The 13,014-nt window shown below is 32.4% G+C and overlaps 1 protein-coding gene across 1 annotated transcript in view; it reads left to right on the top strand.

Annotated features, from left to right (window-relative positions):
• LOC150082232 (uncharacterized) overlaps positions 1–13,014 on the top strand; it is a 1,008,282-nt gene that overhangs the window by 519,581 nt on the left and 475,687 nt on the right. Inside the window, exons 78-81 of the mRNA XM_090379191.1 lie at positions 1,561–1,815; positions 4,427–4,570; positions 7,810–8,067; positions 11,538–11,681. Of these exons, the coding sequence (XP_090235317.1) occupies positions 1,561–1,815; positions 4,427–4,570; positions 7,810–8,067; positions 11,538–11,681 (801 nt within the window). The remainder of the gene's footprint in view (positions 1–1,560; positions 1,816–4,426; positions 4,571–7,809; positions 8,068–11,537; positions 11,682–13,014) is intronic.

The raw sequence follows: 13,014 nt of genomic DNA, 5'->3' as shown, positions 1-13,014 counted from the left end.
TAATCGTGGACTAATGTTATTAGTGGAGTCCCTCAGGGTTCAGTGTTGGGTCCATTGTTGTTTTCTGTATTTATAAATGATACTGATGATGGTATATCAAGCTTAATGTCCAAGTTTGCAGACGATACGAAGGTTGGCAGGGTTGTTAAGGACACTAATGACAGTACGCTGCTGCAACAGGATCTAGAAAAGTTGAGAAGATGGGCTGAGAGGTGGCAAATGAAGTTTAACATCGATGTAAAATACTACATTTGGGAAGCAGTAACCCCAGAGTAATGTATCAACTCTGTGGTACTACACTGACAGTGGTAGAGAATGAAAAGGACCTGGGGTAATTTTGAAGGCAGATATGAAGTTTTCTGAGCAGTGCAAACAGTCTGCAAGAGTAGCTCATGGTGTCTTGTCAATGATATACAAGAATTTTTCTAGCAGGGATAAGGAGGTGATTATTTCCTTGTATAAGGCAATGGTCAGGCCACACCTTGAGTACTGTATACAGGTCTGGAGGCCTCATTTTAAGAAGGATGTAGAGCTGTTGGAATGAGTACAGAGAAGGGCAACAAGATTAGTGAATGGAACAAAGGGTTGCTCTTACAAAGAAAGGCTTAAGTTTTGCAGATTACAGTGTCTGGAGACTAGGCACCTGCAAGGTGATTTGATTGAGGTGTATAAAGCCTTGAATGGTTCTTCCTCTTGCTCAGAATAATCACCTGAGAGGGCAGAAATTCAAATTGAGGAAAGACAGATGTAGGATACATGTGCAGAAGTTTGCCTTTAGCCAGCGGGTAGTTGGTTGGTGGAACAGAATTCCATCCTTTGTTGTGGATAAATACTTTGGAGCTTTCAAGGCTCAACATGCCTCTTTATCAACAAAAAAAGAATGGAAACTTTAGAGATAAAAAATTATCTTAACAGACACAGGCTTGTGCATGCAGTGAGGTGTGCGAGGGCAAGCACAAGTCTGTGTCTGTTAAACTAATTTTTTATCTCTAAAGTTTCCATTCTTTTTTGTTGATAAAGAGGCACGTTCAGCCTTGAAAGCTCCAAAGTATTTATAATTAAAGTTAGATATTTTACTGGATATATACGTTATCATTATTTCCTTGTACGTTTTTGCAATAATTTTTGCATCTTTTTTTTTTTTTGAATATACTATGACCACCAAAAATCCAAAAAATTCCAAGGTCCATCAAATATCTTAGTCCCTGGATTGCCATATTTCAGAATAGTTGAAATAAATTGAACTATTCTGATTTGAATGCATATATTGATTATATGCATTCAAATCAGAATAGTTCAATTTATTTTACCCTGTGATGTAAGACTTTTAAGAAATATTGCAGTTAATAAAAGAAAAGAAAAAAAAAAGATAATTTTGTTATTTGCCTAATCATTATTGGAATTATAAAAAAGATATCCCCATGTAACATTTCCTCTTGTTAAAGTATAATATATCCAGTATTTTTCTGCTCTATGTGGTGATTATTTTTAAGTGTTTAAGCATTCAATAATATAAAATATTAACTTAATAATATTTCTATGGTTTTTGTTCCTTTGTAGCCAAGGCATCAATTCTTTTAGATACTCATCATCCTGAAGGCTTAGAAAAGATTCAAGAACTTGAAAGTGCCAAAGCTTATCGTGGCCCCGAACAACCTGAAAGAATTTATGAACGTCCTGTATTTACATCTCCTCTGCAAGGACCTGAAGAACTAGTAGAAGGACAGCCTGCTCATTTCGAATGTCGTGTAGTTCCTGTTGGGGATCCTCATTTACGAATTGAATGGTATATCAATGGTATAGAATTAAAGAAAGGTATGATACAAAATAATTTATAAATTATATTTTAATAACTTTCCACCAATTTTTTAAAAATTTAAATATTGTTATTAACTTCCTAAGTGAAATTTTGCTACTTTATAAGATCTTATCAATGCAATTTGCATACATATTGTATTTAAAAACTGATTAGCACTAATAAACATACTATTATAATTAATAGTATGCTCCATAGGAAACTGATAAACAATTTATTTAATGAAAAAATAAATGAAATTAAGCTTTGCATTACAAGATTTCTGCTAATCCCTTGATCACAATCACAGCACCCTCAACTAATACATTAAGCAAAATGGTGCAGGAATATAGTTTATATGGTGTAGAAGCTACAGTTCTGCTCCTTTTTCTCTTTTGTATTAGTTGTGAATGTTGTGCTTCTGTTCAAGAGGCTGTCAGAAACCCATAATGTAAAGCTTAATTTTTATAACTTTCTCCCATAAAATAAACATTATTGTGGAGTAATGTGCTAATTTTACTAGTGTACTACATAGATAAAACCCACAAGGAAAACTTTTTCATTAAAGAGTAATAACCCTAATGTTTAGACAAATTTATATACTCATAGAAAAGCTGTTTCTTAGTTTTTATAATGCACATTTATGTGCATTATAAAACACACGCACACACACACACGCACGCACGCACGCACGCATGCACGCACGCACACACACACACACACACACACACACACCATTGTAGTTTGAATTCTTGTACAAAGTGTGATAATTAAACTGTAATAATTAGTCCATATTGTGTAAGCAGGATGTGGCAATTGCATAATATCCTGGCTCTTGCAGAAGCAATAATGTGTGGCCATTGAGTTTTTAATGAAACCTGATAAAATTGGCATGAAATGTTAATGCAAGTTTATTACAATCATATGAGTGGTGCTTTCTGCCATTATCTCATCCATTGCTTTTGTAATAAGTTTGAATGTCAAGATCAGTTGTAAGTAGCTTTTTGTGTTTCCATGTTTTGTTTTCAATATATGTTTTCTGAAATTTGTGAAGGATCAATTGAAAAGTCAATTTCTCATCACACCTCTATTTAGTGAGCAGTTTATACAATCTGCACTCCACATGATATATTTACATGCTAAAATTCATTATTTGCATCTATTTGTAAATATATAAATCTTAGCATGAGCTTATAGCAAATTTCAAGTAAATACATCTTTCCTTGCTGAGTTTAATGTTGAATATTTCAAAAATAACCTGCAGTATGCCTTTTTTTTTTTACTCTTTTATACTTAATTTTGTTTGTTTGTTTGTTTGTTATTTGGTTTTTAGGAGCATTAGCAACTAAGGCCATATTGCTCCGACTTAATTTTGTATTTTCCAGTATTCTGTATATCTGTTTATTCATTAGAAGTTACTATTTGGAATGGAATTAATGGGTCAGCCAATACATTGTGTCACCTAATGACTTATAGGTCATAAGTTGCTGACTGTGGTCAAAACCATATTGATTTTTTTTTCAAAATTGATGACTGATATATTATAAGTATGTCCGTTCTGCAATTCTTGCCTCATCAAGAATATGAATGACAGAAACCTGGAAACCTTTTTCTAAAGTTTGTAAAATTCTTAAAATTTATTAACCATAATATATTTAGAGTTATTACTTTAAACTAAATTTATGGTTATCAATAATTGTTCATTTACTTTATATAAATGTTATTCTATAAATTTAATATATTGAGATATTTAATATTTAATATAAAGAGCTTTGTGTTATGCACACCAATTGTTAAGCCTCTATTAATAACTAAAGCTATTTATTTTTAGTTATTAATAACTAAAGCTATTAATAACTAAACACATTAATAATTAAAGCTAGTTATTCAATTAAACATTCAAATTGGTGCAGTCAAAGGGTATTAAACATATTTACAATGTAATAAGAACAATGTTGCATACCAGTAATCTATCTATATTTATGGTAAAGAATGGGACTATAGGCATTTTGATGAGTTCTGGTCCATTATTGAGTGCACACAGTGAAAGATTTGTTTCTAATATAGCAGCTGTACATCACATAGGGAGCTAATCTTATTTAAAAAAGTACCAGGGGTACTAAAACCACTACTGGAGGATATTATTTTAAAGATTTAGTGCAAAATAATATCCCAGCGTGTAGTTGGCTTTAAAAAGAAGTGGGTGAGCTTCACCTCATCCTGATTATAGTAATGACTACATCAGTGTTTCCATTATTTTCTTATTTATATAAGATTACATCTCATCAGAAATGGAGGTGAATTCATTATACAAATATCATAAATTCACTTCTGTTTCTGATAAGAAGGAATATAAATTTATAAATCTTACTTTATAGTAGACCATAGTAATATGTATATATATATTTTTTTTTTATTGAAATTTGAAAAAAATAAGGAGATAGTTCTGTACATTTAAGAAACTAAGTTTTTAGTCTGGTCTTATATTCTGTACAAAGAATTTATAAAATGTTATCTGTTACTATAAATTTTTTTTGCATTTTATTCCATTTCATATTGAGATTTTTATTAATTTAATTGTTGTACTTGCACTGTGGTCATCTTACATAGATACCCTTTCTTCTTTTTTAGCTGCTCGTTTCCATCTGTTGCACGATTTTGGATTAGTGAGCCTTGATATTACCACAACTATTCCAGAAGATTCAGGGGTATATATGTGCAAAGCTGTGAACAGGGCTGGAGAGGCTGTGACAAGTACTTCAATTAAAATAAGAGGTAGTAATATCATACGAAATAATTTAACTCATTTATTTAGAATGTATATAAAATTATTATGTACCTTAGTTACACATGATTTCTTTTTGTAACTAATATTTATCTAAGGAAGTATGTGTCTGTATTTGGGGGCGAGTAGTGTTGTTTTCATGATTACTAGATCATATTGCCTGGAGGAGCATTTACCGGAAAATATTAATTTAAAAAGTGTATTTAAATTAAATCCACAGAATTTAAAAATATTAATTTAATATGAACAATACGTTCATAATATTATCAAATTCCATGCATGGTCTCATACTCCACAGAAAGTAGCCTCTTAGATGTGATATATACATCTCAATAAATTGATATCTTCCATTATTCATGGCTATGAGCATGAATATAGAGATGGCCAACAACATTGGCCATCTTTATATTTGTCTATCCTCAATCTATATCACTGAGAATTGGACTGAAAATGGAATTTAAAACCTTCCAGCATTTGTGAAACTAAAAATAGCATCTCTAATGTACTAATATCTGAAGAACAAAAGATCAATGTGATCTTGAGATAATATTATTACTTAGGGAAAGGCAAGCATTCCATTGATATATGCACAGTTCACTATGCAGAATTTCTAAGCATATCATTTTCTTTTTGTATTGGATTGTATGGCTGTATGGTGCACCAGCCAAAAAAATTTCTGAATTACCCTGAGAGAGAGAAAAAACAAGAATTAGAAGTAGTAATAGTAGTATTAGTAATAGTAGTAGAGGCATGTGATTCAAGAAAGCAAGCTTATGTAGCTTGCTTTCTTGAATCAAAAAAACCCATTTCACACATCTGTTTCCCCTAAATGTTTGTCTAGTTCTTCCTTGAATTTATTTAAGCTATCAACTTCCACAGCTGCATGGAAGTTTGTTCCAGCAATCAACTACTTTCTGGCTAAAGGCAAATTTCCACACATCTATTCTATAACTGTCTTTCCTCAATTTGAATTTATCCCCCCTCAGGTTCGTAATCTGAGCAAGAGGAAGAATCCCATCAGAATTGAGCCTGCTCAACCCATTCAAGGCCTTATAAACCTCAATCAGATCACATCATAGGTGCCTAGTCTCCAGATGCTGCAATTTGCAGAACTTAAGCCGTTCTTGATAAGACCACGCTTTCATTTCCCTCACCAATCTTCTTTCCCTTCTCTGTACTCATTCTAGTAGCTCAACATCTTTCCTAAAATGAGGCCTCCAGACTTGTATGCATTACTCAAACTCAAGGCGTGGCCTAACCATTGCCTTATACAGAGGGATAATCACCTCTTTTTCCCTGCTAGCAAAATTCCTATATATCATTGACAAAACCCCATGATCTGCCCTGGCAGCCTGTCTGCATTGCTCAGAAAACTTCATATCTGACTGCACAATTACTCCCAGGTCTTTTTCATTTTCTACCACCTTAAGTGTAGTATCACACAGTTGGTACAAATGCAAAGTACCCATATGCAGTACTTTGCATTTGTCAAGGTTAAACTTCAGTTGCCACTTCTTAGCTCATCTGCCCAAATTATCTAGATCCTGTTGCAGTAGCACACTGCCATTTCTGTCATTAACAACCCTGCCAACCTTTGTATCATCTGCAAACTTCGACATTAAGCCTGATATACCTTCATCAATATCATTTATAAATATACAAAACAACAGTCGACCTAACACCGAACCCTTTGGGACTCCACTAATAACATTAGTCCAAGAAGAGCAGCACCCATTGATTACCACCCTCTGTCTTCTCGCACTTAACCATCCTTTTATCCATTGTAGCAACTTACCCTTAATACCATTCTGCTCCAATTTGTACAATAGTCTTCCATGTGCAACAGCGTCAAAAGCTTTCCTGAAATCCAAATATATGATTTCAAAATTATTTTTTGCATCCAGTTCCTTTGTAACCACATCATAATATCCTATCAAATTTGTCAGACAAGATTTTCCCTTAACAAACCCATGCTGTGTCTGAATTATTGCTCCAGTCTTGTCTAGGTGATCCTGCAATGCATCTTTAACCAGTGACTCCATTATTTTACCCGGAACAGAAGTTAAACTAACTGGTCTGTAATTACTCGTGTCACCCTTCGATCCCCCTTTGTGAATTGGGGATACATTTGCACATCTCCAGTCCGTGGGAACCTCCCCTGAGTCCAAGGATGCTCTCATAATTATGGCTAAGGGTTTGCTTAGTTGCTTTGCCGCCTCCTTTAATATAACTGGATAGATCCCATCCACCCCAGGTGCTTTTCTTATGTTTAACTTCAACAATTTCTCCTCCACTTTGCTCTCTGTTATTACAAAATCATTAAGTATCCTGCTACAATTTGATAACCTTCTGCCATTTTCAAACCTTAATAATTCCTCACGTGTGAATGTAGATGCAAAATACTCATTCAGTTTGTTTGCTATCTGAGCATTATCATCAACAGTCGAACCATCGATGTCAAGTGGACCAATCAGATTCATCCCCTTCCTTTTAGAGTTTATATGAGTAAAGAAATCCTTGCTTTTTTTCTTAGCATCTTTTGCCAAGGATTTCTCATAATCTTCCTTCGCCTGCCTAACCTCCTTTGTGACCTGATTACAGACTAGCTTATATCTGCCATAGGCTTCTGAGTCGCTTGATAATTTATATGCATCCCATGCATTTTTCTTCTATGTTACGAGTCTCATTAGTTCATTTGATAACCATTTAGGCCTAAACCTTGAACAATATTTCTTAATAGGTATGAAACTTTTAGTAGTTTCCACAATTAATTCCTTGAATGCTTCCCACTTAGAATTTACTGTTGGTAACATCGTCAGTTGATCCCACTGTACAGAATTTAAAAACTGTTGGAGACCACTGTACTCGCCTTTGTGTGTGTGTGTGTGTGTGTGTGTGTGTGTGTGTGTGTGTGTGTGTGTGTGTGTGTGTGTGTGTGTGTGTGTGTGTGTGTGAGAGAGAGATTTCAATGTATGGCAAAAATTTAAAATAACTTCTGTGAATAATAGTAATGCAAACATTCATAAACAAAAATTAATAATTTATTTGCTATAGTTGTATTATTTTAATTTAATTTTTCTTATTTTATTATTGATTTTAATTTTTGTATATTTTTTTCACATATCATTTTTTCTACTTGTATTTTGTATTACTGAATTAATGCCAAATTTTTTATAAAAATATGTTCAAAATTTATGGAAAATAAATTTGTTTATTATTACTATTTTAGGGCGCCATGGTGTATTTGGAGATAGCCAGCATCCTGAAACCTTCAAACAAACTCAGAAGTTTGAATATGATTCATCTCGTATTTCTGAAGTTTGGATGGATACCACTCCTGCTAGAAGACCTATTTTTACAAAGCAACTAACTAGCCAAGAGAAACTAATAGAAGGGCAGTTTATTCATGTGGAAGGCAGAGTTGAGCCTACAAATGATGAAAAGTTGAGAATAGAGTGGTACAAGAATGGAAAAAATCTTATTTTAGGTAGGAAATATTTTTTTATATTTGAAATATTTACATTTATATCTTGTTTATTTTTACTGAAGTTGCGAAATTGGGGTATTGAGTTATCATTATTGTGCCTGCCCAGCAAAGAGAAGGTTGTGAACAGTGATTCTCAAAGAAACTTTTAATAGTGGCAAATCCATTCCATCTCTAGTAGTTCTCGTCTTTATATTTACTCTTTGTGTTATTATTATTACTATATTATGCTAGCATTATATATATGTAATGTGAATGTATGATTTCTGTGCTTAGCTAAATGTTAACTATATTTTCCACAAAAACATCACCTTCATGTTCACCCATCTGTAAAGTCAATATTCAGAATCTGTAACTGACTTAATGTTGTAACTGAGTGCTGCAGTTTAAAAAATGAAACATATATGTTGATAAGCAAATTTTACAAAATTGATAGGATGAATAAAATTAACATAGCTGTTTAATAAGATCAAGCAAAGTTCGAACAATGGAGGCTATCCTGTTTTGAAGTCAAATTCTTCCCATGTAGAAATGCAACATTTCATTTGAAGGAAAATGTGGATCTAAAATTAAACCTAATAAAATCGATAAATCATTTTTTAGTTTAGTGAAATTTAGTAATTCAGAAATTTAATTTAGTTAACATATATTCCTCTGTAATTAACGACTGACCCACTTTATAGTTTACAGCTGAATTTTCAGCATATGAAACAAAAAATTGGCCTAAAGAAAGGTGGTCAGAATTGTAATTTGATGAGTTAGATATTAATTTTAAAAAAAAGGAGTAATATTAACAGAATAAAGAAGATAAATTCACTTTTGCTTTTTTTGGTGCACAGCTTCTTGAATTTGTAAAGAAATATTAATTAATAAAGTATAAGTAGATCAGCAAACTAAAATATAACAAATGCAGTCTAATTCAACAGGGAAAAAACCTGCTTGGCTAGCATTGCAAGCAAGATTTTTTTCCTATTACTTTTAGCAAACACTGGGAAAATTAAAATTGAAGGCAGTTTCATTGTGACAACAAAAGTATTTGAAGAGCAATACAACATTTATTGGTGCAGTGTACTATATGGGTTTTTCCTGAGAATGTTTGCTTATTTTGAAAAGTATCTTAGCTATTGATATACACAATCTGTGAACACAATCTGTGATATACACAATCTGTGAGCATGTATTGGGAAACCTCACCCCAGGAAGTAACATTAATTCCAAGGCCACATGACAGGCAGATGGCAGTACCAGTCAAAAGTAGGATATAAAAGGCATGTACACTCAATGGAACAGAATAGGTGGAACAGAACAGAAAGAACCCAGATCTCTTCACAAGAGGTACAATAGTAGGTGTCATATAACTTTGTCCTTTTGCTGGATGGCAGAAAGAGAGGGACATCCAAAATCAACTGCTAGAAACATTGTATGCCAATAGAAGAAAGAAATTAATGTGATCCTCCATTCCAGACTAGGTAGAATACCATTAATGACCTACAGAGCATGTTGAAAGTTGTAATAGATAAGAAGAAATCACAAAGGAATCCCTTTTTGAGCTAATTCAAGACAGTTAACAGGGTAAGATAAGTGTTAGACCTACAACCAGAAAAAACTTCTCAGTATGTGTTACTGTGATTTGGGTTATTATGAACTACAGAGTTTACTGTCTTATCTCTGTGATTCTTCATTTTTCTTTCCTATTTATGTATATTACTGTTGAGGAAGACCTCCAAAGAGGACGTGCAATTTGGTTCTTTTTAAATCAATAAATCAAAATTTCAACAGTAATTGTCATTTAAATAGTATTAGAATAGACTTCTAATGATATTTAAAATGGAAACAGACTTCTTCAAGAACAGCAGTTCTTTTTAACAGAAAATGTAAACCTGTTTAATATCTGGGGAAAAATACTAAACCTTTCATTAAATGTAATTAGGAAAACATTTGAGTAAAGGTAGATAAAATATTGCTTTAAAATTTTCTTGATTAAAAGTTCCAAAAATAGCTATTTTTATTCTTTCACTTACAACTGAACAGCTTGATATGACCATGACCATCTACTATATTTGTCTTATAAAAACTTTCAAATAAGAATGTATTTTCAGATCTAAAGACTAGAGAGAATAAGCATTACAATTTTTAAGAAATGGTTAGTCTTTTTTTGGGTCTTTGTGTTCAGGTGGTAAACTCTGTTTTAGAAGAATTTTAAATACTTATAATATTTTAAAAACCTTCAGGAATCATATTTATCTAATAAGTAATAACTGTTGGACAAATTTAAATTCAGAAATATGAAACAACAGTTTCTACTCTAATATTCTACTGGTTATATGACTTGGAAACCATTATTATTTTTTGAAATTAGTTCATATTTCTTATTGGAAATCAATGGCACCTTGAAACTTTTATCACTTTTATATGATATAATATGATAAAGGCATAAATAATATATATATATCATTTATATCAGGTGTATCAAACTGTGTATGGCCCAGGTATCTTACAAACTGTTCACTTTCCATTTTCACGATTCAGACTACAGAGTGACGCTGTGACAAAAGTTTAATGCATGAGGAGCATATTAATTTTTTCTGTATTAGAAAATATAAAAGTATGACTCTTACTAGTTCATTTAAGTAAATGTGTTTTTGGCTTAATGTAATTATACATCAGAGCCTTGCAGTTTGCAATATTTCCATTTGATTATTACTTATTTATAATTAAATATTTGACCATTTTCTGAATTGTGAGCAGCTGCTTTGACTACTTGTAGTCCACACTTTGATCATATTTCTCTTACCATGGGTTATGCACTCAATCATTTAGCAAATCTAACCTCACATAGCTGTTATTTAACCCCAGGGGCTCACATCTGGTGAGTATGGGCTTGGCACACCCAGGGTCCTGAGCTGGATATCAACATTTTTTTTGGCTGGTACTGCAAAAGCCTCAGGCTTCCTTGCACCATATGGCTAATAATAATTTGCTGTATGCACCCATGAGAAATTTTACAGTACCTATATATTCATTGGCTTGGATGTGCCTGTCATTCAATCTTTACCAGATGATTTTTTTTTTCTGTCAAATCTACTTGTCAATCAGTCAAATTTCATGCTGCAAGTCTGAAAGGGTTCCATTGATGAACATCACTAGTGGTGAACATGTAAATTACTGGAACAAACTAAATGTTATCTATCATTGGGGAATATCTTTCGGAATATAACCTCTTTGAACAGCTATCTTTTGAAATGTAGCCGCTCTGAATATATTTTATACAAAAATACCTTGCCAACTGACAATGTCTATTTTTCATAGGCCCTTAACCCTCAATCCACAAATTTATAGTATTGTAGACGTCTTTGTGAACAGCAAGGTCCTAATGCAGTGCAGTTTAATATGTACTCACATACATGCTATACTAAACTGTATTTGTATTTATTTATTTATTTATTCTTTAATACATTTTTTTACTTAAAAAGGGACAAGAGTAAGAACCATGTTCGACTTTGGTCTGGTTTCTCTGGATATTGTTAGTGCACGTCCTGATGACTGTGGCATCTACACATGTCGTGCAGTAAATGATGTTGGAGAAGCAATATCCACTTGTACAATCAAGGTTGAAGGTAAGAATTGAATTTCATTTTATCATTTTGCAATGTGACTACTTATATATAATACAATAAAACTACATTTAATGGATCTATGATTAGCAGTAATTTATTATTGTGTGCCATTTATTTTTTTTTTATGTTGAAATAAATAAAAAAACATTAAAACAAATATAATCATACAGTATATGCAAAAACAGTGTGATTCTTAAATAAAATGTTGAGGTGAGGGAAATAATACTTCTGTAAGGGAAACAATCAGATCAGTGTAACAAACACAGGATTTAAAATGTCATCTCCTGTATTCCTTATCTATTGTAAATAAACATTTTATGTAAGTAAATTATTATAAAATATCAGTGTAAATACACCATAGATAGCTCATAAAAAGAAAAACTACAATCGTAGTGTAAAGGCATCGATTTAATTGTATCTCATATTGTGACTACCTTCACGAGTTACCATGATTTTACATGATAACAACGAGTTAACATGGTAACTCGTTGTGAAGGTAGTCACAATATGAGATACAATTAAATTGATGCCTTTATGCTACGATTGTAGTTTTTCTTTTATGAGCTATCTATGGTGTATTCACACCAATATTTTATAGTATATTTTAAGCTCATATCATATTATGCCTTGTGCCTTTATATTTTAATAAAATAAGTAAATTATAAATGTTTTCTTATAAGTGTAGAGTCAGCAATTTTTACTTACAATAATTGAGTAGAGTATACTATATCTGTACTATATATGCAGATAAAGAGTTGATTTATATTCTAAGAAGCTAATTAGAGAATCTCTTTCATCCAGCAATCAGTAGCAATGGTAGTATGCATGCCATGTATGTTTTTTATCTCTTATATCCACATACTTTATATATCCATATAAAATATATGGATCCATTATGTCCACTATCTTTATATATCAATATAAAAAGGCCTCCATAACTGAGCAGTCAGGAGTGGGAGTGAAATAGCATACATTCTTTGTGTACTGGGGTTCAAGCCCCCCTGACTGATAAATATAGTTAATCGATGGTCCTTCCCCCCAACATGACTTGTTCAGAAGGCTGCCATCCTACAGTGGATTGACATTGACTGCAGATTTATTTATTTATTTTTATCCATATATAGATTTTTACTATTTGCATTCTAACCAAGTGAAGTTAGGAAATGTTTTTAAAGTACCTAGAAGAGGCTTATATTTAGAGGTGCAATTAGAGTTGTAAGGAAAGTTTGAGGGAGCAAATTGAAATTGAAAGGCATGCCTTAGATCTCACACTGTTTATTACAGGGACAATTAGAAAACAAATGTAGTCTATTATTAAATAGGTTACATTTGT

This window comes from Mastigoproctus giganteus, chromosome 8 (genome assembly GCF_048544385.1).
Source record: "Mastigoproctus giganteus isolate SK-2022 chromosome 8, ASM4854438v1, whole genome shotgun sequence".
In the NCBI taxonomy this organism is placed as follows: Eukaryota; Metazoa; Arthropoda; class Arachnida; order Uropygi; family Thelyphonidae; genus Mastigoproctus; species Mastigoproctus giganteus.
This window is presented reverse-complemented; position numbering and strand designations above follow the sequence as displayed.